General features: G+C 39.2%; 1 protein-coding gene across 1 annotated transcript in view; it reads left to right on the top strand.

Moving 5' to 3' along the window:
* The window catches only part of vdra (vitamin D receptor a), a 56,286-nt gene that overhangs the window by 24,608 nt on the left and 6,590 nt on the right, over positions 1-25,088 (top strand). Inside the window, exons 3-6 of the mRNA XM_066670381.1 lie at positions 10,134-10,281; positions 15,919-16,049; positions 22,983-23,167; positions 24,464-24,563. Coding sequence (XP_066526478.1) covers positions 10,136-10,281; positions 15,919-16,049; positions 22,983-23,167; positions 24,464-24,563 — 562 coding nt within the window. The 5' untranslated portion in view covers positions 10,134-10,135. The remainder of the gene's footprint in view (positions 1-10,133; positions 10,282-15,918; positions 16,050-22,982; positions 23,168-24,463; positions 24,564-25,088) is intronic.

Genomic DNA, 25,088 nt, shown 5'->3' with positions numbered 1-25,088 from the left:
AACATACCTTAAGAGAACACAACTAGACTCTTAAATCACCATTTTTTCCTGAGAGTGTCACTATAGTGCACACTTGTAAGAGTTACAGATCATTGGCTGTGAAGTGTTTGACTATGCTGTCTCTTTCTTTACAGTGTATTGTCTAAAAAATATAAACAGAAGCATGTATCGTTAAGATAGCCCCATTATATAGAGCCTGCAAACAACACCCAGGAGCCTAAATAGTAACTGCACATACTGCAGAATATTAAGCAACTAATTCAATAATTTACCCAGTCATAGCAGGATGATTTGGAGATTAATTCTGATGCAAGAGTCATATTAGTCTGTGTTGATAATTGTGGAAAAATATCTTGCTAGCCACAGCGGCATAATTTAATTATAAAACGATTATATTACAGTGTTAATGTTTTTGAGTGAAATATATTTTAACACATTTATTTATTTACTCAAGTGACTACACGTTGTGTTTGGTTTGTTTTACTGAACTAGTACAATCTACACATTTCTTTATAATACTTATAGGTTAATTTCAAAGAGTAAAATAATGTAATAATAAAACATTTTTTACACCTGTTTAATTTTGATAATATCTCTAAATATGGCACCTCACATTTTTCTTTGTCTATTCAAATATGTCCAACCTCAGAAAAACACAATGTTATAATTATATAAGGCATATTACTAATATTATGATGGTAATATGTGTATGGTTCATTTCTAACACATATAATAGCTGGTATGTACATCAAGAAATATTAGATAATAACTTTTGGGCCATTCTTCATGTTTACCTTGTTATTTCTTACATGGTAATATTTTTGGCAGAAAATAATGTGACTGTAATTCTTTCTGTATTTTTTTTTTTTCATAACATTTTCTTTTGAAGTCTCATAAAAACAAAACGTGCTAAAACATATCCTGCATCGTGTACAGCTGTGTTGTAATTGCTACACTTTTAAGGATGATTGTAGAAAATCATTGGTTGAGAAGAATAGTTTATAAATGGTGTTAGTGGTGGAAATTGGTGCTTGATTGTTTAACTGTAACTGAATCTGTTAAAAACTGCATAAAGTGTCGGATCCCTACAAACTAAATGTTTGGCAAGCACACACGTGCACATACGCATGTACGTACAGTGCACATTCAAGGATGCCCACACACATCACGTACACTACATGGCGGAATTGGAGAACAGGGAAGAGATTGAGAAATAGAAAAAGTGGTAGGAGGTGGTGAGATGCACAGATAGATGTAGGGACTTGCATGGCAGTGACTGGAACGTCGGCAGGAAACCATGGTACTCACCAGTGGACGCGTGTCTGTGTGGTCCTACCCAGTCCAGAATTTATTAAATGAACTTTGTTTGTGTGCGCTCACCTCCTGGATCAATACTAATGCTGCATTGTTTCCAGTTGGTCTTCGCTCTCCTAAGCAGGAATTTTAAAACGATCGTTGTGTGAACAAAATACTATCTAACACCTATAATCACAGGGATTAACTCTGTGGTGGTTACTGTTGATTCCTGGATATGGATTTAAGACCATACACAGAAACAAGCTGTGGTCTGGGCTGGCATTCAAAGCATTCTGGTGAAAAGTGCGCCAATCTGGAGTCGGTTCTTGTGAGTAAGGAGCCACAACTCCCTTGTTAATGTGGCCTGTCTGCCTCGATGGGGTTTCCTGGTACAATAAACAAGGTTAAATAAACACTAAAATAAATAAGGCAGGAATCTGATTCTAGATTCACACACTTAATCTGAGCTTCTTTATGAGTACAGGCCCAGCAGGCAGACTCTGAAGCATTAGTGTATGAACATCCTCCTGCTGCAGCACTTTTGCTGTAAAATATGATGTTGATGTTGGTTGTCCTCAGGTAATAAATATGAGTGTTTGGGTAACCTTGTTTATTGTGTGTGGGGGGGCATTTCTGTGAAATGTTCAGGCTGTTTCTTCCTCGCTGTGTTTACAGCTTGGTTTTACCATTCATGTGGTGTTTTGAGTGCAAAACTTGCCGTCACCACTTTAGTATTTCACCTTTTTTTAACTGCAGTGTTCTGTTGGTTCCTGTTTGTTTCCAGTTGTGCTGGCTCCAAATTAACATGGCTATTGTTGTATTTGGCTGTGAGGTGTACATAGATTTGATGCAGTACTGGACAAGCCAGAGCCCTCTATGCAGCCCTTCTTCTCAACAACATTTTCATTCATCATTTGCTTAAAACACATTACGTGTTTTCAAGAAATATTCATGAAACCTTACGGGGTTTTTTTAAGCAGAGAAGGTTTGACTCGTCTTACTGAATGTTGGCAAAAATTGAGTGTGTATAGAAATATAAGTACAAATCAAAATACCTCTGGTTATATTTGTTTAGCCTTTTTTTAATCTGATTTTTATTTTTACACATTTCACTGTCAATTTGTTCATACCTCTTAGTTTATATTAGCTACAAAAACATATTCCCAGAAATATCAACAGTTCCTCATTAGGTTAAAGGAGATATTTTGCCATCATCAAGGCTGCCAAGAGTTTCTGTGAAAGTATACCATTTATAGGTTTTTGGTCAACCTGTCTCCCCTAGCTGGACGCAGTATAAAGTCTTAGTAGCTTATCTACATCCTGTCTCACTGGCCATTTCAAAGGTCATGACCCCACTCCTTGAGCCAATGCTCTGGCTGGTAGCAGAGAGCTGGGTGTCTGTACTATAACTTAGCCTCTGTAATAGCACACTGATTACGTGCTACATTGTGAACACATGACAGGCCCATTATGAGGGGGCACACTTAGCGCTGGCCGTGGCCACATAATGAGAACACTTTGGTTAACAGCTAAAGTGGGTGTAGAAATACAGCTTTACACACACTCTGTGACAAGTAAAGATTTATGCTGGACTGTTAACACAGCTTCCATGGAAGACTGGGTTAGTTATTGGCTTCAAGGAACCTTATACAAGGATTCTAGCATGGTATCTTTTCTTAGCCTCCGTATGTTTCCAATTACTTCTGTGGTGTTAGCATTTTGTTATAATTTATTGTTGTGGCTCTAGTTTTATTTAAAAATATGTTATACCTTATTAAAATTGCCGAATGCTTCTTCTTTTAGCTGTAATCGCATGTAGTCGTCTTCTTTTCCCAGTTCTGTCTATGCCTCTGTTTAAAAATTTGTCCTTGTGTTTGATCAGCTAGCCTAATGAAAGTTAAAGTGGCCATTGTAGAGGCACACGCTGTTTCTCCGGAATTACGGAGACCCCTCCTCAGACACAAGGACGTTTTATTAAAGGATTCACCACTAAATTAACTGCATTATCAGCATGAAAAATATGTATCCCCTTTAAGAACCTTCTGCTAGGCAAAGATTTCTGCTCTCATGAACTCCAGTCTCATCTGGGAAATCAGTGCCTGGACAGATATTCCCACGGGAAAGCTTCATAGCCTTCAAAAAGTTCACATGTATGTGCATATATCATGAGCCTTGATTTTATTTTTTTTTAAGCTTTGTGAGTGGAACGGTGGGTAGGTAAAAGGTGGCAAAGTTCAGGTTAAAGTTGTAATTCCTCACTGTGAATCATAAAAGGAACTTTCTGCTGAACTTCAGCTGGAACTGATAAAGTGTGATTACCTCTGGGCCGCTGCATCGTGTGTTTTATTGTTGATCTTCAACGTTAGAGGTTCGCACACTTGCACATTTCTGACACCAGAGAAACTAATTAAAATAATACAGTGAAGCTAATACCAAAGACAGCAAGTGTAGAAACAAGGATGCCATTGCAATATTTAGGATGATGGATATATGTTGACTAATTTGTAAAAAAAACCTTGTAGTTATTGAATTTGGCTACTCTAATGCACCCACTGTGGTCACAGATGTTTAGTTGTGTACACTTAGCTTGTATAGGCTAATCTTCACAGAAAAGCATCAAATGGTACAATCATTGGTACAACAGTGGATCTGTGTGTTTTTGAGTGATTGAGGTCCATTCAATACCTTTGGGATGATTTAGAGTGGGTTTTTTTTCCAATCTAAAACTTGTCAGCCAACATTGGAACTTAACTTCATTGATGCTCCCAAGGCCACATGCAATCAAGTCCTCACAGCATTGTTCCAATATACAAAGCCAAGTCATTCCAAAAGAATAGAGGCTAGTACTGCAGCGAAAAGTGGAACTTGTTACTACTGTGTGTGTGTGTGTGTGTGTGTGTGTGTGTGTGTACACAGGAAAAAATGTACGAAACAATGATGGCGTAAAGAATTTTTTTTTAATCTTTTTTTTTTATAGTTACAATAATTATATGTTTTTCGCAGCAAGTAGGAAGTCGGCGGTAGATTCAAGTCTCGTTTATAAAACGAATCCTTTGTAATGTTACATTTTCTTAACATGACTTTTTACAGCAAGGATAAAACATTTTTTTAAAAGTAATAAATTGCTTAGATGTTTCAGCCAGTTCTTTTGGCAGATGCTGAGGTTTTTTTTTTTTTGGTTTTTTTTACAGCAAGCTCAGCCTTGTCAAGGCCTGTGTTTTGATGGCATACTTTGATGACTGATATCACACTGAAAGTTGATCTGGCAGAGCCACACGCCTGATTGCTTTCATCACCCCAACCACATTTTCCTTGCCGAGCCACTGGGGCGTATATCATTTCAATATTTACATAATGAATAGACTCGTTTGTCGGAAGTGTCGACACACTAACATTGGGAAAAGCACCAGAAACATACACAGCAAACATTACTCCCTGCCGGAGTGTAGAGACAAGCTCAGCGTGTGTGTGTGTGTGTGTATGTACCAACCTCCCTGCTCAGGCCTCTCCAAAGGGATCAGGGCCCCCATACCAATTTAAACCGCAAAGCAGCAGCTCCCTTCTCTCTCCCTTCCTCTCTCCCATTTTTTGTCAGGTTGCCAGCTACGCAGCAGCCTATTCATTACCAGCCAGCACCAAAAACAAGGTCCAAAGTTCATAGTCGCTCAGTGCAGATTTAGGCCAAGTTTTACATTTGGAAACTCCCCCCTCTGTCCTTTTCACAGACACTTTGGTTGTTTCCCCCCCTCCCCTCCCAGGCTTTTGTAGCATTAGGCATACTGTTATTTGTGCTTTGAAACATCTCAAAGACAGTCTGCTTCTTCGAAGGGCACTGACCAGCTTAAATTTGTTGTAGGGGGCGGAAAATGAAATACAGTATTTTGAAAGAGCATAGCATAGCTAATGTTGTGCCCAGAGGAAGTCTTGACTGTTATGCTGAACTCAGAACTGCTTCCTTCCAGATATTCCTGGCATTCCAGAAGGTTATTCGATTGCATTCTCCGTTCAGAGTGTGATACAGATGTACTGAAGTGATTTTAACTTGCATCTAAAATGGTGTCTGAAAGCTGTCTAAACGGGCATGCACTGCAAAAGTAAAGCTGGGTATTGGCATTCTGTTTCCCTTAGTTTTTATATATAACAGTGAAATTCGTTCAGAAATCAAAATTACAATAATAAAGGAACCACATTAAACCAAACTAAAATGGATAAGTGCAGTCATGACTATATTAAGCTTAAGTACAGCACTGCTGTGTAGATAATTTGCAATGTCTTCCATCAGACACTGTGCTACATAAAATATTAGTTTGTTAAAATACCTTATTCTCTGTACTTTCTTAAATTTGCAGTCTTATTCTTGCTCCCCAGTCTTTGAATCTTTGTCTGAGAAGCATACCTCGGCTTAAGTGGCTGGAGTGTGGGAAGGAAGAAAGAATTTGTTTGAACTGACAGTCATTATCATTACTGTGTTTGTATAATGATGAAATGAACGGTCTCTGAAAGAAGCTTTCTTTTAGTTTGGAAGGCGGAAGCAAGCACAGAGCACTTCAAAATAAAGTCCTTTCTCATGGTCATTTCTCCCAGTTTTACCACATAATTACTGAGATGCATGTAGAATATTAACATTAACGTGTAACTTGAGACAGTTATGAAGACAGAGTCTGGAATTTGACATCTTGGCTTTGGATATGTTCTCGATATGATCGTTTTAACAGATGGGTGTTTTGAGCCTCAGGTTTCATATGACTGAAGTCAGGAAAGTGACATGCAAAAGAGCACTGATGAAGAGCACTTTTTTTCGTCCAAGGAAGCTCCATTTTGCTCCTTTAACCATCTAATATCTGTCACATTTTGTCTATATCTGTCACTTTTATAATTTTACCTGGGACGGTATTGTAATTTGAGGTTACCGATGTGAATCAGCAGGTAGTGGCGTTTGAATTTTTTGCCCTCACTAACTGTGTAGGGACTTTATTCCGACATGAATCTTCAGTGGCTGTACCTTTTATAGTCTGACACTAATAATTGTGGATTGACTTTAATCCAGTATGAATCAGCAGCACTGGTTGTGTAGGTTTTATAGTTGACTGTAATAAGTATGTATTAAATGGTCATCTGTGTTTGTTCCAGAGTAAAAGTCATCTTCTAGCGATCCGCCTCATGTGAATACAATAATAAAACAATAAGACGAGTGCATCCACACCTCACATTAACACTCACATTAACGTACAGGTCGTGACCCTTCTGTCTGAGATGTTCTTGTGCGATTTGGCAAAATATAGCCACTCATAACCATCCCCTACAAGTTGTATTATTTATTAGATCTGTCAGTGCAAAAAGAGCTCACGGGTTTTTCTACCAGTGCCCCAGTCCTAGTCCTGCGGTAAATACCCGGAAACCTGATCTCAGATCAGAACTTCGGCTCTGATGGTCCTTTGTGAAGACAGCTCAAGGTTTGCTTTTGTGCACTTTAGTTTTATTCCGCCCTCATCATTGAGTTACATCAATTGCAGCTGCTGTGCGCCGTGTGGTGGTCTTCTTACAGTAATGTACTTTCCCAAAGCCTTGTTGTGGTGTCTGGGTCACTTTTTCAGCTTTTGCCACAGAGGCATGTGCTGTGTTGCCTGCTTTGTATTCAGAAGATTTCACTTTAGACATAATACCACTTATTTTACTGTGGGTTCTGTAGGTAAGTGTGGCAGTCTCGTGAAGCGGAATGTTTGGTCAGTCGTTCCTGTTAAACTGTATAAACACTCCACTAATGCTACAGTTTCTCATATAGGCCTATACACACCGTCTGGAAAAACCGTACTGTACTGGCACATTATTAAACACAAATGATGTAAATTTAGCCTTTGTCATGGGGGGTCAATTGCTTGCTTAAATATGTTTTCTTATGGTAAAGGAAAATGTTTGAATGTTTTCATTAGCATAAAAAGTGTTAATAAAGAGTCACCTAATGGGAATATAAGGGCAGTTGTCCCTTGCTCAATTACTGAAGACATGACCTTGAGTGTGGATCCCCATTGTAGTACCTCTAGTACAGAGTTATCTTTATTTCATTTAAAGTGTGCATACTCTCTGTTCATCATGTGATCTGTGGTAATTCTAGTTGCATGTATCTACTTGGCCCCATGTGCTTAGTGAACTATAGAAGTTGAGAGAGATTATATCGATATGTAAAAATATGGTGTGCTGTAAGGTTGGGGTTTTCCGCTCATTACAGTAATCACTTTACAATTTATCTGACTGAAGTGTTTAAGATTATAAAAGTCCCCCCCACACACACACACACAAAATGGTTGCTTTGCAATTTCCCAATCTCTCTTTTTATCCATAAGCTATTGTTTATTTATTAATTTATTCATTTTCTGTAATTTCTTGCAGTGGGTCTGGAGCCTACCCAGAATCACTGGGCACAAGACAGGAACACACCCTCAATGGGGCACCAGTCCATCATCACACACTCACCCATTCACTAACTCATTCAGACCTCGGCTTCCTTATTTTTTTTCAGTGTAGCACTACTTAGAAAATGTCTGTAAATTCTATAAATAAACAGTACTTTTGATTATTTAAACTCTGTACCTAAGTTTACAAACCCATCTTCTACAAATGTACTACAGAACGTGTATTAGACTTTGCCAGACATTGATGTTGCCAGCTGTAGCTACTGACTAATAAACCGTCTGCCTTCCAAATGTTTTAAACAGACCCACTTTACAGTTAATGATAAAGCAGGCAAAACAAATCAGAGAAGCTCATGATTTCTGTGGCTAGGAATGCGCTGAGTTAAGTTTAGAATATTGAAGATGAAACATGAATAGTTTTTTATAGAGTTTAACATTTGAACAATAACCAAGCTGAAAATGTTTTAGTTTTGGCTTTGTTTATTTATGTTTCTTTTAAGTTTGTGCTTTTTCCCTCTATAAGAAGAGCCTGGTACTTGCTGGGGGAATATAGACAGGCATTGTGAGGCTTTTTATTTGGATTGAATTAGCCACAAGGAAAGGAAACTCTTCCTGTAAGTCTGATTGGGGGGTGGGGGGGGTGCAAAAAATTCTTTTTGAAATTATGTTTCGGTAAACAGAGTCTCGGTCTGGTTTTAACCAGATGTGTGTGTGTGTGTGTGTGTGTTGGTCTGTGTGTGTGTGTGTGTGTGTAGGCATATGCATATGTGAGTGTGTTCCAGCAGCTAACGCAAGCTTAGCTCTGAGAGCTGCACTAACCCCTTGTGTGGAAAACAAGCTGATTGCTTCCAGGAAGATGGCGCCGCCCCGGCACAGCACCTTCCATTACAGCAGCTGTAGCTATTGCTCTCCGCGTCACTGTTCATGGAAACCAGGCCCATAGCGGCTGCTTACTGCTGTTTTCCAAATCTCGCTCTATTACTCACTCTTCTTCTCTTTCACTATCTCTTTTTGTGCCTGTGTTTCTCTTTCGCTCATCCAAAGCACATGTGACCGACCGTTACATTATTCACCACCCGAGCAGACGAGTGGGCCTTTAGCGGAGCTGGAGCAGACCACCTGCATTAATTATTCCTGCGAATGGCAAATGTTTATCTAAACGTCCGGACGCAGGCGACAGACAATATGCATACTCAAACCTGGATCCTTAAAAATACTCGCACTCACACACACACACACACACACACACACACACAATGATATCAAAGTTACTTCAAAATAAACATCCAAAGTTCAGTTGTGCAGCTTCATGAATGTACTAATGGTGCTTTTAAAGTTGGTGTTGAAATACATCGGCCTGTTGTTTGAACCGAATGCAATCTAACCAAATAGAGTGAACATGGCTGGAGCAGTCGAAAGGAAGAGAAATAAATCGGTGGATTAGAATTAATGTAATAGAAATTAATGGAGTAAATGGGATGGAAAGAGAAGAGAATGCAATGGAAAAAGAGTAGAGTGGAATTCAGTAGTTTGGTGTGGGCATGGGATGGGATGCAATGGACTGGACTAGAGCAGGATATCTTTGTTAAAAATGGAGTCCTCCTGAGTATATTATATTGGCAGAGCTGCTGTTAAGATAATTCAGCTCCTCTCCACTTCCCCAATTATCCGCGGAACTCTTGAATAATGTGGCAACCCTCGTCCTTCCTCTCTTTCACATGTCTTTTTCTTTCTCCACCTCCCGTTTCCTCTTCCTCCTGACACTTCCCACTGCATGAGACGTTTGTTCCCAGGTGCCTTTTTAATCTGACTTACTGGAGCAAAGTCCATTGTTCTGTACTTAATGTGATGATGTATTCCTGACTGTGGGTTTTTATTGGAATGGCAGAAGAACAACTGTGGAGTTAATTTTGTGCCAAAAGAACTAATAAAATCTGCATATGAAATACTGAAGAATCAAAAGGAAGACGAATATGCTGTGAATGCACAATAGGATAAATACATGGAATAAATGTTTTAAAAGATACTTGACTGCTTTATTACTTGTTGCATTTATTTGAAACTTTTTTTGGTTTGCATTTTCCCAGGTTTATTATTATCATTTATTATTATTGTAACGTTTGTAAAATTGTAATGTAATATGACTCCATAGTCAACACTACTTTTGTGGATTGACAGGTCGTTTGCTGAAAACGTAAACATATCAACCAGTGAACTGTTAGTGTCCTCTAAAAGTGTTGATTTTATAACAAACGTGCCTTTAAGCATCATGCAGTGGATGATTTTATCAGTTGATGGTGACCTTCGGGTCATCACACATTTATTTCCTGTTCATGCCTGTCCCTGATGAATTTACCTAACGCATGCAGTCAAATGTAGTTATTTTAGTCTAATCATATCTCTCCATCTCTTTTGGCTCTCTTGCAGTAATGGAGGCCATGGCAGTGAGTACATCTGCGCAGGGTCCAGATGAGTTTGACCGGAATGCTCCACGGATCTGTGGTGTCTGTGGAGACAAGGCCACCGGATTCCACTTCAATGCCATGACCTGTGAAGGCTGCAAGGGCTTTTTCAGGTACCACAAATAACCCCCAGTCTTGTTGTTTAGCAGACTGCCAATACAGTCTAATTCTAATGGTATAATATGTTATAATCATAGTACAGATTTGTGACCTGTTGCAAGGCATCCATTTAAAGTCAAATATGTCGCATTTAAAAAAATGTTTAACTCCAAACCTGGAGACTAGGCACTAGGTCTGATTTACTGAAGAGATTATATGCAGCTCACCTAAGGTAAAATAAAAATCCAGAGGCCAAAATTCACTTAAATTGTTTCGTGCAAGTGACCACTTGGGTCTGTTTCATAAATTGAGCAGTTCCTGAGTGGTTTGTAATGTAAGAATATATTTCTGTTGAAGCTCCGGAGAGCTGTCACTATCGATCATGTCTGCAATTGAGCAATCTACTGTTTATTTTGACATTAGTTAATTTAGTAGTCATTGTCTAAAAATAAACCCAGCCAATAAAAATTGGACAATAACAAATGTCATAGTTTTTCAGAGATAATCAAAATAGTTTTTAGATGGAATAAAAACTCGGAAGCCTTTAAAATATTTCAGGATAAAAAGGTAGTTTGGAAATTAATTAATTTGAGTAATAACTGTAATTTTTGAACAACTGCTAATGGATTTTACCAACTTTTCATTAAGATATTATTTTGAATCTTAATGTTATTCTAGCTCTGTTTTCAGTCTCAGTTTAGAATCTTCCTCAGACTTTTTCATTGTTCTTGAACGTACAAGTTGTTTCAAAGTTGGTTCTGTATAAATCTATGGCTTCAATGTGTATAAAATGTAAACAAGCCTGTGTTTATCAGGTTGTGTTCCTTTCTGTAAGAGCGACCGGTGGGTTTCATCATCCAAACAAATCATTAAAGCAGTAAATTTACTTTGACAAATAATCATTGCTGATCCATTTTGAAAGTAAACTCTAATCATTGGTTTTTATAATAATGTTTAATTGATTGATTGTGACAGTCCAACATTCCAGTTTGAAATCCAGCTGTGCCGTGGGCCTTTCATGCTTGGTCATATGGTTTTAGAGCCTAGTGGTTACTCTGTCATGCGGTCTGCACCACATTTAGGTTCTTGAATCCAAACAATTCACTGCATTTTGTCAAAACGCAGCTTTTCACCGGGGTGAATGCTCATAGGGAGAGGCGATCTCTGCAGCTTGTTAGGAGTGTCTCTTGTAGCAGTCTTGATACCGTGCCAGTGCTTACATAATGCACACTGGACAGCAAGCCGAGCTCTTATGAATATCATCGTTGTCCTGAGACAACCTCCAAAGCAACAGGACAGAAGAAAACTGTCCTGTTTAGTGTGTTTCCAGTTCCTTTCTTGCATCCAGTGGTTTTAAGAGACCCAGAATAGGGTGTCTGATATTTGTCATTGAGTATTGAACTCATTGAACAATGAGTATTTATTTAATAGCTTTTTAGCATTTTAAAATATGCAAAGACGACAGGGCTCATTGCAGCAGTCTGTCGTTGAGAGATTGCTGGTTCAATCACTGGCGATGCCTCAAATATCTGAAGCCAGTAGTCCAAGACAGGCTGGGAAGCATAGGCCCCCTTCCCACATAACAGGGAGAAAATGAGACTTCTAATAACCTTGCAACACCCGGAAGAACACACAAACGGCCTCCATCAGATAAACAACATTAAAAACAATTGCTTTAAAAGTGTTCCACTCTGGCTTGTGTTTGTGTCCATTCGTCAAATGGTGTGTGGACAGTTCAACAGTATACTACTGATAAGATGTGGAGCTGTCAATAAATGCTTACAGAGAAAAAAGACAATTTGTAAATGAAAGAATGAAGCTACGGGGGTTCTCAGAACAATGTAATGGCCACCCCCAGGATCCAGGCCTCAGCATCACTGAATGTGTTTCAGACCATGTGTTTCATGAGAAACCTGATTGTTGCTGGTTTTGTGCTGAATGTAAGCATATGTAGTAGTCTGCGTCAATGTGAAAACGTCATGTCAGATTCGCTCAGAAGTGACTCAGAGGCCTCGGACTCTTGAGAGTTAAATACATTTAAATTTGGTTTAGCGTTTCTGTTATTTATTTATTTATTAAGATGAATACACAATTAGATTTTCTGACTTAATTTCTTGCCTGTTTTGACTGGAAATTACATAATGGTCATTGAATAATGTATAGTGCAATACTAATATAGAGGCAAAGGTTCGTACAGTGCTTATACTATTATATTGTAGTATTAACTGGATGATTGTACGTGCGTTTAGCTGTTAAATAGCTGATGGCTCCTGGTTGCATACATCATTCCTTTTGGGGTTCCTCTTTTGTACTAGCATCTGGAGTTGTGTTTATGTACAGGAAGAGGAGATGGGGAGAAATAAAGGGATAAAGAAGGGAAAGAATGAGAAGTATGTCAGGCTGTTTCTCAGACACCATGCTGCTTTCATTACGGTGTGATCTCTGCTCTCATCTGCTGTGTGATCAGGCGTTCATCTTCCGAGCAGACGTCCGTGAGGCAGCGTTGATAACTGGCCCCAACTGTATTTGATAAAGCTGGAAGGAGGGTTGTCGACTGCTCTTCATACTTAAAGTTCTCACAGATACTTTCTGTCCATGATATTTGCTGCAATTGTAACTTTACTTTGGACTCTGGATTTGTTTTTTAAATTGGACTCCAAGTGTAACATTACACAGGGCGCAAGCCTGGAGTCGGCATCGGTACGGACATTTTTTTTTGGGTTGAATGACATGAAAAATAAACCCAGAGACTGGTCAGATCTGTTATGATTCAGCCCCGGCCACACACACACACACACACACACACATTTAACTGTGCAGAAAAAGTGAGTCACATATTCACAAACTCGTCGTTGTAATGGAATAGCTTGGTTTATTTTTAGATTTCAATTAGGTAATTCCATGAAAACAGAATTGAATTTGATGCAGATTTTAACGTTGAAATGAGGATATTTAAAGTGGGGAGCTGTTAAAATAAGACCGACTGTGATCACTGTGGGTTGTATGTAATCAAGACCTTTTATCAACTAGACAATGACTCTGGTGAAATAACACTGAAGCAAATGTTTTATTCAATACATTTTTAAGCATTTACTACTGGTAGTTTGGAGCTGTGCTCTCAAATTTGAAACTGGTTTTATTGCACCTACTTATTATTGGTATTTCCCTCAGGGGAAATATTGTTATTATTATTATCACTATTATTTAAAACACAAAGCATTTGCCTGGGTATCATTTTGTTCTCCAGTTTTTGTCTCTAAAGATTTAGCTTGCAGGAAAATGTTTTAACAAAGCCTAATTATTCTCGAGATTTGTGAGTAGTATTGCTTCTATTTCCAGTTTTGTGTGGAAATATAAAAGCTTGAATTCTTGTCCAAATAAAAGTTATCCAAACCCCACCCCAGTGTTTGGGTCTGAGTGGTATCTTGATAATTATAACCGAGCTAACTGTCTTTTTAGTTTTGGCTTGAAGCCTTAACAATAGAGTTACACAACACAACGACTGGGGACCTCCACTATTTTTTCATTAATGTTTCTACGGTAACTGGTGTGTGATCATGATATACGTCTTACACTTACTTCTATTTGAACATCATTTGTCTAGTACAGGCAGTACATGTTTATGTGAAGCATCATAGCTTAGTGTTAGGATACTACTGGATTCTCATAGCAGTGTTATAGGCAGAGGTGGTGTTTTTCCTTTCTTTCTTTCTTTGTTTATTTTTTAAACCAAGTTTTAATATTTATGTCCTGAATCAATAGTCAAGATATGCCACTGGAAATATGTGAATTAAAGCCTGGTTAAACCTGTCTGTTGCTGTGTGTGGAGTGTATGAGTGTTTGCGCTGTGTAGTTAAACTTTGGGTGTGAATGGGGACAGTATGCCAGGGCAGGCCGTGTGTGTTTTCCTAAGCTCTTTCAGAGCCCATTCTGCGTGACTGCACATGAAATAAATGTTTGTGTTTATGACTATTAAAAGGACAGGAGGGTGGGCTTGAGGTGGTTGTGGCTCCTTCTGTGTGCGCATGCGCGTGTGTGTATGTGTGTGTGTGTGTTTTAGGGTGTGTGTGTGTGTTTTAGGATGGGTGTAGCTGAGTGGCCTAGTCATTTGAGTAACTTTTAGTACTATTTAAATAATCTCCCTCCAACGCCAAGTTTTGCCGCCTGCTCCTCATCACTGCGGCTCTTGGCCTGGAGCGTCAAGAGCAGAAAGAGCATTTACAGAGTAAAGAGTTTCAAGTGTGGAGTATATTTGGAGAATATTTGATCTGTGTGTCTGAGCTCAATTCAGGCACTTCTCCAGCAAAACATTTGCATAAGCACTGTAACACTTAAATTAAACTAACTCGAATATTTTCAAAGAAAACATGTGACAATGTTGTAGGGCTGGAACTGGTAGGCCAAATAATTTGACCTATAATTTTGTATTAATAAAAGAATATTCCATAAAATTTGACCACACTCAACAACTAAAAAATCATGTAGAAACTTAAGATTCCTGAATACTTGACGAGAAAAGATCAACTATGATTCCTTGATCAAACATGAGCAGGTGGAGCAGTGGAATAAACAAAATGTAATTTATTATCATACATTTCTTATCATATTACATTCATTCTTTCATTATCTGTAACCCTTATCCAGTTCATCCGGGTCCCGGTGGGTCCAGAGCCTACCTGGAATCATTGGGCGCAAGGCGGGAATACACCCTGGAGGGGGCGCCAGTCCTTCACAGGGCAACACACAGTCACACATTCACTCACACACTCACACCTACGGACACTTTTGAGTCACCAATCCACCTACCAACGTGTGTTTTTGGACTGTGGGAGGAAACCGGAGCACCTGGAGGAAACCCACGCAGACATAGGGAGAACACACCACACTCCTCACAGACAGTCACCCGGAGGAAACCCATGCAGACACAGGGAGAACACACCACACTCCTCACAGACAGTCACCCGGAGGAAACCCACGCAGACACAGGGAGAACACACCAACTCCTCACAGACAGTCACCCGGAGGAAACCCATGCAGACACAGGGAGAACACACCACACTCCTCACAGACAGTCACCCGGAGGAAACCCACGCAGACACAGGGAGAACACACCAACTCCTCACAGACAGTCACCTGGAGGAAACCCACGCAGACACAGGGAGAACACACCACACTCCTCACAGACAGTCACCCAGAGCGGGAATCGAACCCACAACCTTCAAGCCCCTGGAGCTGTGTGACTGCGACACCTACCTGCTGCACCACCGTGTCGCCCCATCATATTACATATTAAATGCACTTTTTAAGTATATATAATTTTCAGTGATTTAAAATTGTGATCTGTGCATAGGTGTGTTCAAATAAATACTAAAGGTTTATTTTAGAGATAAATAGCTGTTTGAATGAAATTGCTTAAAACCAGCTTATATTAGAGCTGATTTAATGAGTTTTTTTTATTATTCTTCAAATTTATTGGAGATCTTATTATAATATCAAGGTGTTGCTGTGATATTTTCATCCCTGCTTTTGAGTTTTACTGAGTACCAAGTTGAGATACTGATTTGAAACTTTATAATATTTTATTTATTTATTTGTGCAGCTCCAGTTTTTTGTTGCTTCTCTGTTGTGAGCTGTCTCTCCTCTCATCACAGGCGCAGCATGAAGCGCAAGGCCAGTTTTACCTGCCCCTTTAACGGCAGCTGCACCATCACCAAAGACAACCGGAGACACTGCCAGGCCTGCCGCCTCAAACGCTGCGTCGACATCGGCATGATGAAGGAATGTGAGTCACTGTTTTAAAAGCATTTTAGGTTACGGTTTTATAGTCGTGTTCAAATGTTTGGGCATTCCTAGTAAAATTAAAGGCTAAGCACCACTTAATGGACCTCCATGAATATTTCACATTATTTTAGTTACTGACAAATATAAGTATGAATTAAAATGAAAATAGCAGCTTAATTTGCTTTAAAACTGACAATTTTATTAAATTGACGGAAAAACCCGAGCTCGCTACGGAAATTCTTGAACGCACCCGTGACGTCACTGGTGGACAACAGCTGAACAACGCCGCGGTAAAACACCGTTATGACTGACTGTTATGACAGTATCTAGCTAAATAACCAACATTATTCATGACAATAGCCTAGCAATAAGCTAAACTCAAATGTAGAGGTACCGTTATTCTTGTAAATGTGATCGAAGTCGACCTCGAATTCATCCGACACTATAAACCTCCGTAATGCAGCTACGTAGCCCAGTATAATCTGAGCCACCGAGTTTAGCAAGTCAAGCTAACGTTAACTAACACAAACTAAAACTGGCGAAGTAAGTGTTCTTACCCTGTTTACCTCCATGTTACAGAGGCTCTTGAACACCTTTCGTTGGTGTCCTTACATTCCCATATTGTTGGAAAAGCGCCAGTGAAATGAGCTACAGATAACGGAGTGAGCGGATGGTCCTTTCCAAAGTGCCCGTTTAAAGTTGACAAATTTAGTCCATTTTCTGGATATTTTGGGATCTTTGGACCATTTGTGCACAGATGTCCCACTGTACATTGAATGATTGCAGCCAAAAACAACACACCTTTTCCTCATTTTGCATTAAATTAAGTGCAACTTCTAGAGTTGTTGTCCACCATCTACGTCACAGGGAAGACGCCTATTAGAGCTTCCCAACACCGTTGTTGGGGGTGTCTTTTAAACCTTATTCCTTGAATTAGTAAGAAATAACATGTTTTCTGACTATCAATAAACACAAGTTAGGAACTCAAATTCCACTGTATTTATTTGTTTGACACTTTCATATCGCTGGTGCTTAACCTTTAAGGTTTTTTTATGTTGTTAAAAAAATGTACATATGAAATATTGCTTTTTTTTCCCCACAGATTTTATTTTAAGTTTAACACAAGGTCTTTGATGATATTAACATCATTGTGAAAAAAAAACAAACCTTTTGTAAAGGTCATATTTCATCCGCAGTAATTATTCTTAACTGAATTGTTAGGATGACTGTTGTCTTTAAGTGTCTTTAAAAAAAACTGGTTAGACTTTTGCTTCAGGTGAATGTTCATTTCTTCATTCAGTGGCGTGACCTGTTGCAAAGGTAAAACGCAGGTCCACAGATCAAAGGAGCGACTGCGGGAGGCTGCAGGATGTATGAACAAGCCTTTCGAACATTTCCTCAGAAAAAACTTAGAATCCATAGCAGGGGTCAGAGAGCAGACACAGTCAACGTAGGAAAATGCAGTTCAAAAGCACACGGTCTGAGGTCAGAACCTAGAGAAAGAGCAAAAATACAATACAAGGATCTGGAAAACCAGAGAATTCTCAGCACTAAGCCACATGTTAGTCTTCACAAACCTCGACTGAAAACACAGGACATACACTGTATATATACACACACACACACACACACACACACACACACACACACGACAAGAGCCAGGTCAGAGCAGTGTCACCAGGGTGGGTCTAGGGAGGAGTACATTTAAAAAAAAAATAGGAGAATTTATTCAAGAAAGTTTAAACAAAGGATATACGTCAAATACTGGTATGTTTAATTGAATTATTAATAAATAAATTATTAAAATTTGTAATATTAGAGTAGAAGTGTAGACAGGAAAAAAGAAGAGGGTAATATATGTATATATAATAATTATAGATGCATAAAGCTGTCACTATACTTTCCTATGGTGCAAGTTATGCCGTCTGCTAATGTATTTTGGTTTAATTATGACCGTCATAATAAGCAGGTCAGGGATCCCGTGGCAGTTTCACACACTGCTCCCTTATGCTTTTACTGAAAACGGGAGGTTTCCACAACACATGTCTGATACTCATGTCGACCGCAAGCACGCAGGCAGCTTCAGATATGACGGCCATCCATCACACTGCCATGAAATGGTAGTGTAGTTATTACAGTTGGTTTGAAATGGTCTGCTCTGCCGTTCTGGAATACAAACAAAACATAGAATCAGAGTGTAAGGGAAATAATGTCCAAAAACATCTTTCTTTCTCCAGCTTAGTTACACAAAAGACCAACCCAGATTCTCACACACTGGCAGGAGTGGAGCAGCGTGGCTCACTGTAAGAGTCACAAGTCTAAACCAACCTCCAGCAGCTCCCATCTCATTTTATGACAAGACTGATCCGGCACAGGGGCAAAGAGCTTCTTTGTCTGGGAGCGGTGGTCATTCAGGGACAGAAGGTCAGAGTGCAAGACTGAGAGCTGGAAAAGTTACAGGCCTTCCAGAGCTGTCCTAGATAGTCCAAATGTCTAGAACCTCAAAAGGAAAGTGAAAATGGTTTTCAGCACTTGTAAGAATGCCTCACTAGAAAGATGTTTGAGCAGGGTGTGGCTACTTTAGAGATTTTGTCTTGTCCAAATATTGTAATTAAATTAGCCCTAACTGACTAATTTTCTGAGCTAAACATTTTGGCATTTGCACTCCTATTATTGTTCCAGTCATAGAAATGAAAAGCATTTGCTTGGTTTTCTTCTGTTTCTCAAAGATTTAAGCATTGTTTTTCTTATGGCGATGGTTTTTAATGCCCCCCCATTTTCCTCCATTTTCTTCCATTGATTACTCCTTATTAAGTGGGTTTTTTATACCTCCTTAGAAATATCTCATGAAAAATTCATAACAAACTGGAAATTTGACTTAAAATCTGTGACATTTACACAGTACAGTACAAAATTCTAAATATAAATGCACATGCTTCCAAATATCCATTTATCCATGTATTACACTGTTGTCTCAGAAATGATCTGTGTATACAGCATCTGTGGCTACTGGCCAAAGGTGCCCCAGTTTTGTGGAAAGTGACTACAACACCCCTCTATATTCTGTTCAAACCTTTCTCCCATAAGGGTAAGTTATAATCATGCTGTATCTACACCAGCCGTTCACAGGCACTGCAAGTTTATTTACCTGTGGTCGAGCCTAGTATTTTTTTCTGTTTACATGCGGTTCAGTGTAGGTTTCCCTTTGCTGTTGCATAAACAGATGCTGTTAGCACCTGTTCAATACTGCTTCAGCTTGGTATATCACACGCCGGAGATTCTGCACAGATCACCCAAACACAAAAGTTCACCCCAGTTAACCCAAGCCACTCTGCCCAATATCTTCAGTTCCCTCAGAGTAACCAGATACCTAACTGTGAGTGGTTGTGGCAAGTGTCTGTTTACTGATCAAAACATAAATAGACAACAGCTTAAGTGCGCCAGCCTCAATTACTGTGAGTTTGCTTCTCTGACATGTTTATGGCCACCGCAGAGATTTGGTTTTTATGTTTAGAAAACAGCCAAACCTTTAGTATACAAAGCAGGCCGTCATGCTAAAATCACAATTGCTTTCCATATCCATTTTTTCACTAACCTGTGTTTAGTTACTCAGTCATAATTGCTTGCCGAAAAGAACACAAACATGAGCCAGAGTGGAAAGGAAAATATCGGATTCCCTGTGCTTAAACTTCAAAGAAAAGATCAGACCCATATCAGATTATACGTGGGAAAAATCAGCTTTCACTGCCTGTCTAAACGGAGCTTTAGGAGAGTTTACTAACCAGAAAGAACAGAGCTGTGATGACTGTCTTTTATCAGGGGCAAAACAATGAGAAATGCTCACACGGACCATCAAAGCAGGTAGTTATTTTGGCTAATATTAAATGTGGGGTCATATGTTGTTGCTGTCCCACGAAAAGCATGTATCTCGATAATAGTTGCAAATAGTAGAAAATAAATAAATTAATAAAAAAAAAACTTCTTAGTCATTGTAAAAAGATTTTATTCCAAGTAATTGGAATTCCAAGTAAACGGAGCATTTCAATTGGTCCATTCATCATGAAATTCGAGGGACAGCTGCTTTGTTCAAGTTATGTAGTAAACTAAAATGGACATGTTTTTATAAATAACAAACATAGCACATTTTTTCTTTTATTATTATTTATTTATTATTTTTCTTTCTTTCTTTCTTTATTTGTTTATTTAATCTTATTTGGCACAGTATAGTATGCCAGACAGAAGGTAATTCTTCCAACTCATTGCCCACCTCCATCTTTATATTGCTTAGTTTAGTTGTCTGGAATGGCGCTTGTGTGGAAAGCTGGAGAAATGTTTCTAAATATTGTTTCCTGAGCTTGTTCCTCCCAGTAAAGAATGGATTTGTGGTGCCGGCCTGTTGTGGAAACTGGTGACATGCTTGACACAGCATCAGTTCTTTCTCTGAATCATACTCGAGCCACACACATACTTTCTTCCACTTGACAGTGGACTATTTTTTCGTAGTCATCATTTCTTATTTGATTTGTTTTCCTTGTTACGAAAGATGTAGTAAAGTAGCCACCACATTAGACAACAAAGAGAGTTTTGGAAGTGTAGAAGTTTACTTAGCTAGGTGGAATTGTTACAGTCAGTGAATTTTGACAAAATCTTACATTTGTAGTTCTGTATCCAGTTAAAATGTGGGTGAGCTTCTCTCATTTTATAATGTGACAAATGTTTTCAGTGGGTTTGAACTAGTTTAGCACATCTCTGTAACATTGGACAAAGCTGTTGAACTGCATGCAGAAGTTGGACAGGCATTCCCTGAAAAGGACAAGGCCTGGATGCCCTCATCTTGCTCCAAAACCTTTGTATATATCATTCAGCATTAACAGTGCCTTTACAGATAAGCATGTTGCCCAAGCTATATGCAGTACTGCACCTCTTTACTCATGGTTGTGAACTAGGTTGGGGAAAATGATACATATACATAATATCATTTAAAGTTTATGCTACTGTTATGGTTGTTTGTATTGTTATTTGGGGAAAGAAAACCATCTTTTATATTTTGACCATGTTTTTAGTCTTTTGACTTTGGGGCCAAAAAAATGCTTCTTGTCAATATAGAACAAAAAGTACAAATACAGTTATTTGCAAAGCGAAGTGATTTAAACAAAAATAAATAAACATAATATTGCTAAAGCTATTGTAAACACGCTGACTCATTTCCTACAGCAGTTGCAGTAATCACGTTAGATTTTTCATGTTTGAAGATGAGGAAAAGCCACTTGTGTTCATGATTACAGTGATGTATAAGACACATTTGTGGCTGAGGCTTACACTGATTTTCTACAGAATAATACATAGCATTACAAGTAGTATATTAAATGCTAGGTGTAGGTGAATGACCTTTAAATATGCAACTGTATAATTACATTTGAATGGTGTATCTAAACCGTAGTCATGTTTAATGAACAGTGTAAAATAGCTAATATTTTGTTTCATACAGTATGAAGAGAGCAGTGAATAAGTGTGAGATGACTTCTGGCGCATTAGTTGCCAAACCACTACTGAGGACACAGACACACACACATATATACATGCACACTTTTTGTCGCTTTCATTATGGCACATCGTCATCCAACTGTCTCTGTGGCACAGTTGGCAGGCTGCTCCAGTCTTCCCACGCTGGGAGGTGTCTGCTACACACACACACACACACAGCATCTTCCAGCACTAGGTCTGCTCTCAGATCTGTTTTCTCATTAGATATCTTCATTCATCTGGACCTAGGTCTGAGATCAGTTTCTCACGTCTGATACTGACTACTATGAAAGGCATTTATTGAAAGGGTTGATTTAAACAGTATTTTTAAACACAGGGTGGGCCATTAATATGGATACACCTTAATAAAATGGGATTGGTTGGTGATATTAACTTCCTGTTTGTGGCACATTAGTATATGGGAGGGGGGAAACTTTACAAGATGGGTGGTGGCCATTTTGAAGTCGGCCATTTTGGATCCAGCTTTTGTTTTTTCAATTGGAAGAGTGTCATGTGACACATCAAACTTATTGGGAATTTCACAAGAAAACAATGGTGCGCTTGGTTTTATACATTTTTGTGTTAAATTTGTTTGTATGCATTCAATGGTATAAAATACATCACCGTAACCAGCTTTTGAAAGCTTCATAGCAGCATTTTCCCCACTACATCATCTAAACACAGATTAGATGTGTGAAACATTAAAGTTGCACTCAGAACTAGGGAAGGGTTTGGAAACAATAAGACTTCTTATTCGCTGTTGTCTTTAAATTGTACTTACATATTTCGGTTAGTTGAGCAAGTTTCTAAGAACCAGATTGAAGCCTAAACCTAGTCTAAAGAGTATTTTCCGTAGTGGTTCACCACTGACACAGCAGTTTATTCCAAGAGTACAGTTAATCCATGTCTGGGAAGCCCTCTTTGAAAGCTGTAAACTTTGCTTGAAGTTTTTCAGTTGCATCAGTCTGTCATGACCACACGGTAGACCTCAGAAGCAAGTGTAATTGTTGTGAAGATGGTGAGTCATTGTATCATTGAATGGCCCTGTGGTGATCTCCTTCCACTGATGCATGAAGTTTGCTGATACACTGGGCATCAAATATGCTACAGTCAAAATTGCTGTTACCAATAAAAAAGCCCTTGAAAATAGGTACAAACAGGTGTACTGACAGCAGTTTGTATTTGTAAGTAAGCTTACACTGACTGTGAATAGGTTACAAAACAAGGATTGTTACAGGGTACATTCTTCTTTGATTTCAATGACACGCAGCTTGTCATCACATATGAACTGGTTCTATTGTAAGTTGCACGGACCTGATTCACAAGTATTGCCTTCCTCTCAGTATAGTTGTCTATCTCTGCTCTGCCTCTTTATCTGTATTAACCTTTTTCATTCTCTTCCTCCGTGTAGTTATTCTAACTGACGAAGAGGTGCAAAGGAAGAAGGAGTTGATTCTGAAGAGGAAAGAAGAGGAGGCGGCGCGGGAGGCACAGAAGCCCCGCCTCAGCGAAGAGCAAACTCAGATAATCACCACCCTGGTGGAGGCGCACCACAAAACCTATGACGACTCCTACTCGGATTTTGTCCGATTCAGAGTCAGTATACAGCTCAAAATATAAACACTTGGTTGGTGGCATTGTGTGTTATGAGGAGTGGGGTGGAATAGGGGCGACTTAAGGCTGGGGAGAATATTCTGCAAAGAGTTGAGTTATAAATATAATAAAACCTCTCACTAGGAAAGTGAATTCAAATGTATTTCAATGTTTTATTTCATTGCACCTACATGTGAAAATGGTGAGTTTTGAGGTGGTAAAGCCACCTCATTCTGTTGTCTGCAGTGGCACAGTATTTGTAATTGGAAAATGTAAACCTGTACTATCTGCAGTGCCCGTTCATGATTGGTATTGGCTGATTCTCAATGAGACCTCACTTGGAGCTGAGCGGTGTCGGCTGATACTCTGTATGAAAGTAATTGAGTCAGTATTGGATTTTACCCGCTGATGCTTACATTGAAGGTAACTGGAACTAGGGCTGAATGCTTTGGGGATAATAGCTTCTGCCCAATGTTGTGATTAAGATCCAGTAGCCAGTTTCACCAGCTGCACGTAAGTTCAGTCTCTGTCTCCCTGTCTCTGTCTGTAACCCCAGTTTGAACTTCAACATACTTCCAAGCAGCAGCAAAACAGAATAAACACACACTTAAGAAACACATGCTTTAAGGACAGAAATGTATTGTGCAGTAAACTCTTTTGTATTGTTGTAATTTAAAATGATACCACACTAAGAGAAGAAGCAGCAATGAAACAGAGAAACGGTAGCGATTGCGTGTAATGGTGCATTGATCTGGTGCAACTGGCTGCAGGCCTGTTTTTATAACCAGGAAGATCTAGAATTATATATATGTCCCCATTTAAGATCTCTTAAGCCTGAAGAGTTTTTGAAATGAAAAAAATTAATTAGTCCCCTACTGTAAGTGGCTTGGCAGTGGATAGGTTTGTTATGCAAGTACTCAGATATTGACTGGTACTCATTATGAAATCAAGAAGATAGAATTGAATTGTGTTGTCACATTCAGTGCAAAGTTCCTTAGATCTGGGCACAGTCCAAAGACATTTTAAAACATTAAAATCATCATAACTGGTATACAGTGTTCAGCGTGTTGGTCACTCTCATTTAAGAATCATCTTTAAGCTAAGATGCTTTTGGGAAACGTGGATCAGATCAGATCTGGTGACAAATAAACTAGATCAGGACATCTCTAGGTTTGGCCATTCATTCATCAAGGTGTGCAAAGGGGAACTGGTGCCCTGCTGTCACACACAGTGCTAGTTTGTGCACTGTTATTACCGTGAGAGACTGATGTGAATGTTGTTGTGTTTTTTTTTTTACAGCCCCCAGTGAGAGAGGGTCCGGTCACACGCAGTGCAAGCCGTGCTGCCTCTCTTCACTCCCTCTCAGATGCATCTTCAGACTCATTCAACCACTCACCAGGTAACGCTCCCTCTCACTAACACGCACAGGCACTGTAGAATTGAATTTGACTCTAGGAGGGCTGCCTGCAGACGAGCATGAGCTGTTTAACCATAAGAACGTACCTTGCAGTAAGTGTGTTAGAGAAAATACTGAAGAATGATGTTTTGTTCTTATACATGAGCATATGCATACACTTCCACACACACACACACACACACACACAAAAGGAAGGAAAAATCTCAGTTTCGAGACACACCTCTTCTCAGGTTCCCTCTATTTCTAAGCTTCCAAGAGTGGCTCAGCTTCCTTCAGTTTTATCTTGGATTTTTCCCCCACTGATCTTCTTACAGAACTACACTAATTGTTTCTTTTTGTAGTAAAAATATATAACAGTGCTTTATCACTAAATTACATTTGATTCTCTCACACACACACACACACACACCTACGGACACTTTTCAGTCACCAATCCACATGTGTGTTGCTCTGTGAAGGACTGGCGCCTTCTCCAGGGTGTGATCCCGCGTTGCGCCCAGTGATTCT

This window comes from Hoplias malabaricus, chromosome 5 (assembly GCF_029633855.1).
Source record: "Hoplias malabaricus isolate fHopMal1 chromosome 5, fHopMal1.hap1, whole genome shotgun sequence".
NCBI classification, from domain to species: Eukaryota; Metazoa; Chordata; class Actinopteri; order Characiformes; family Erythrinidae; genus Hoplias; species Hoplias malabaricus.
Note: the sequence above shows the minus strand (reverse complement) of the source record. Positions and strands in the feature narration are given on the sequence as shown.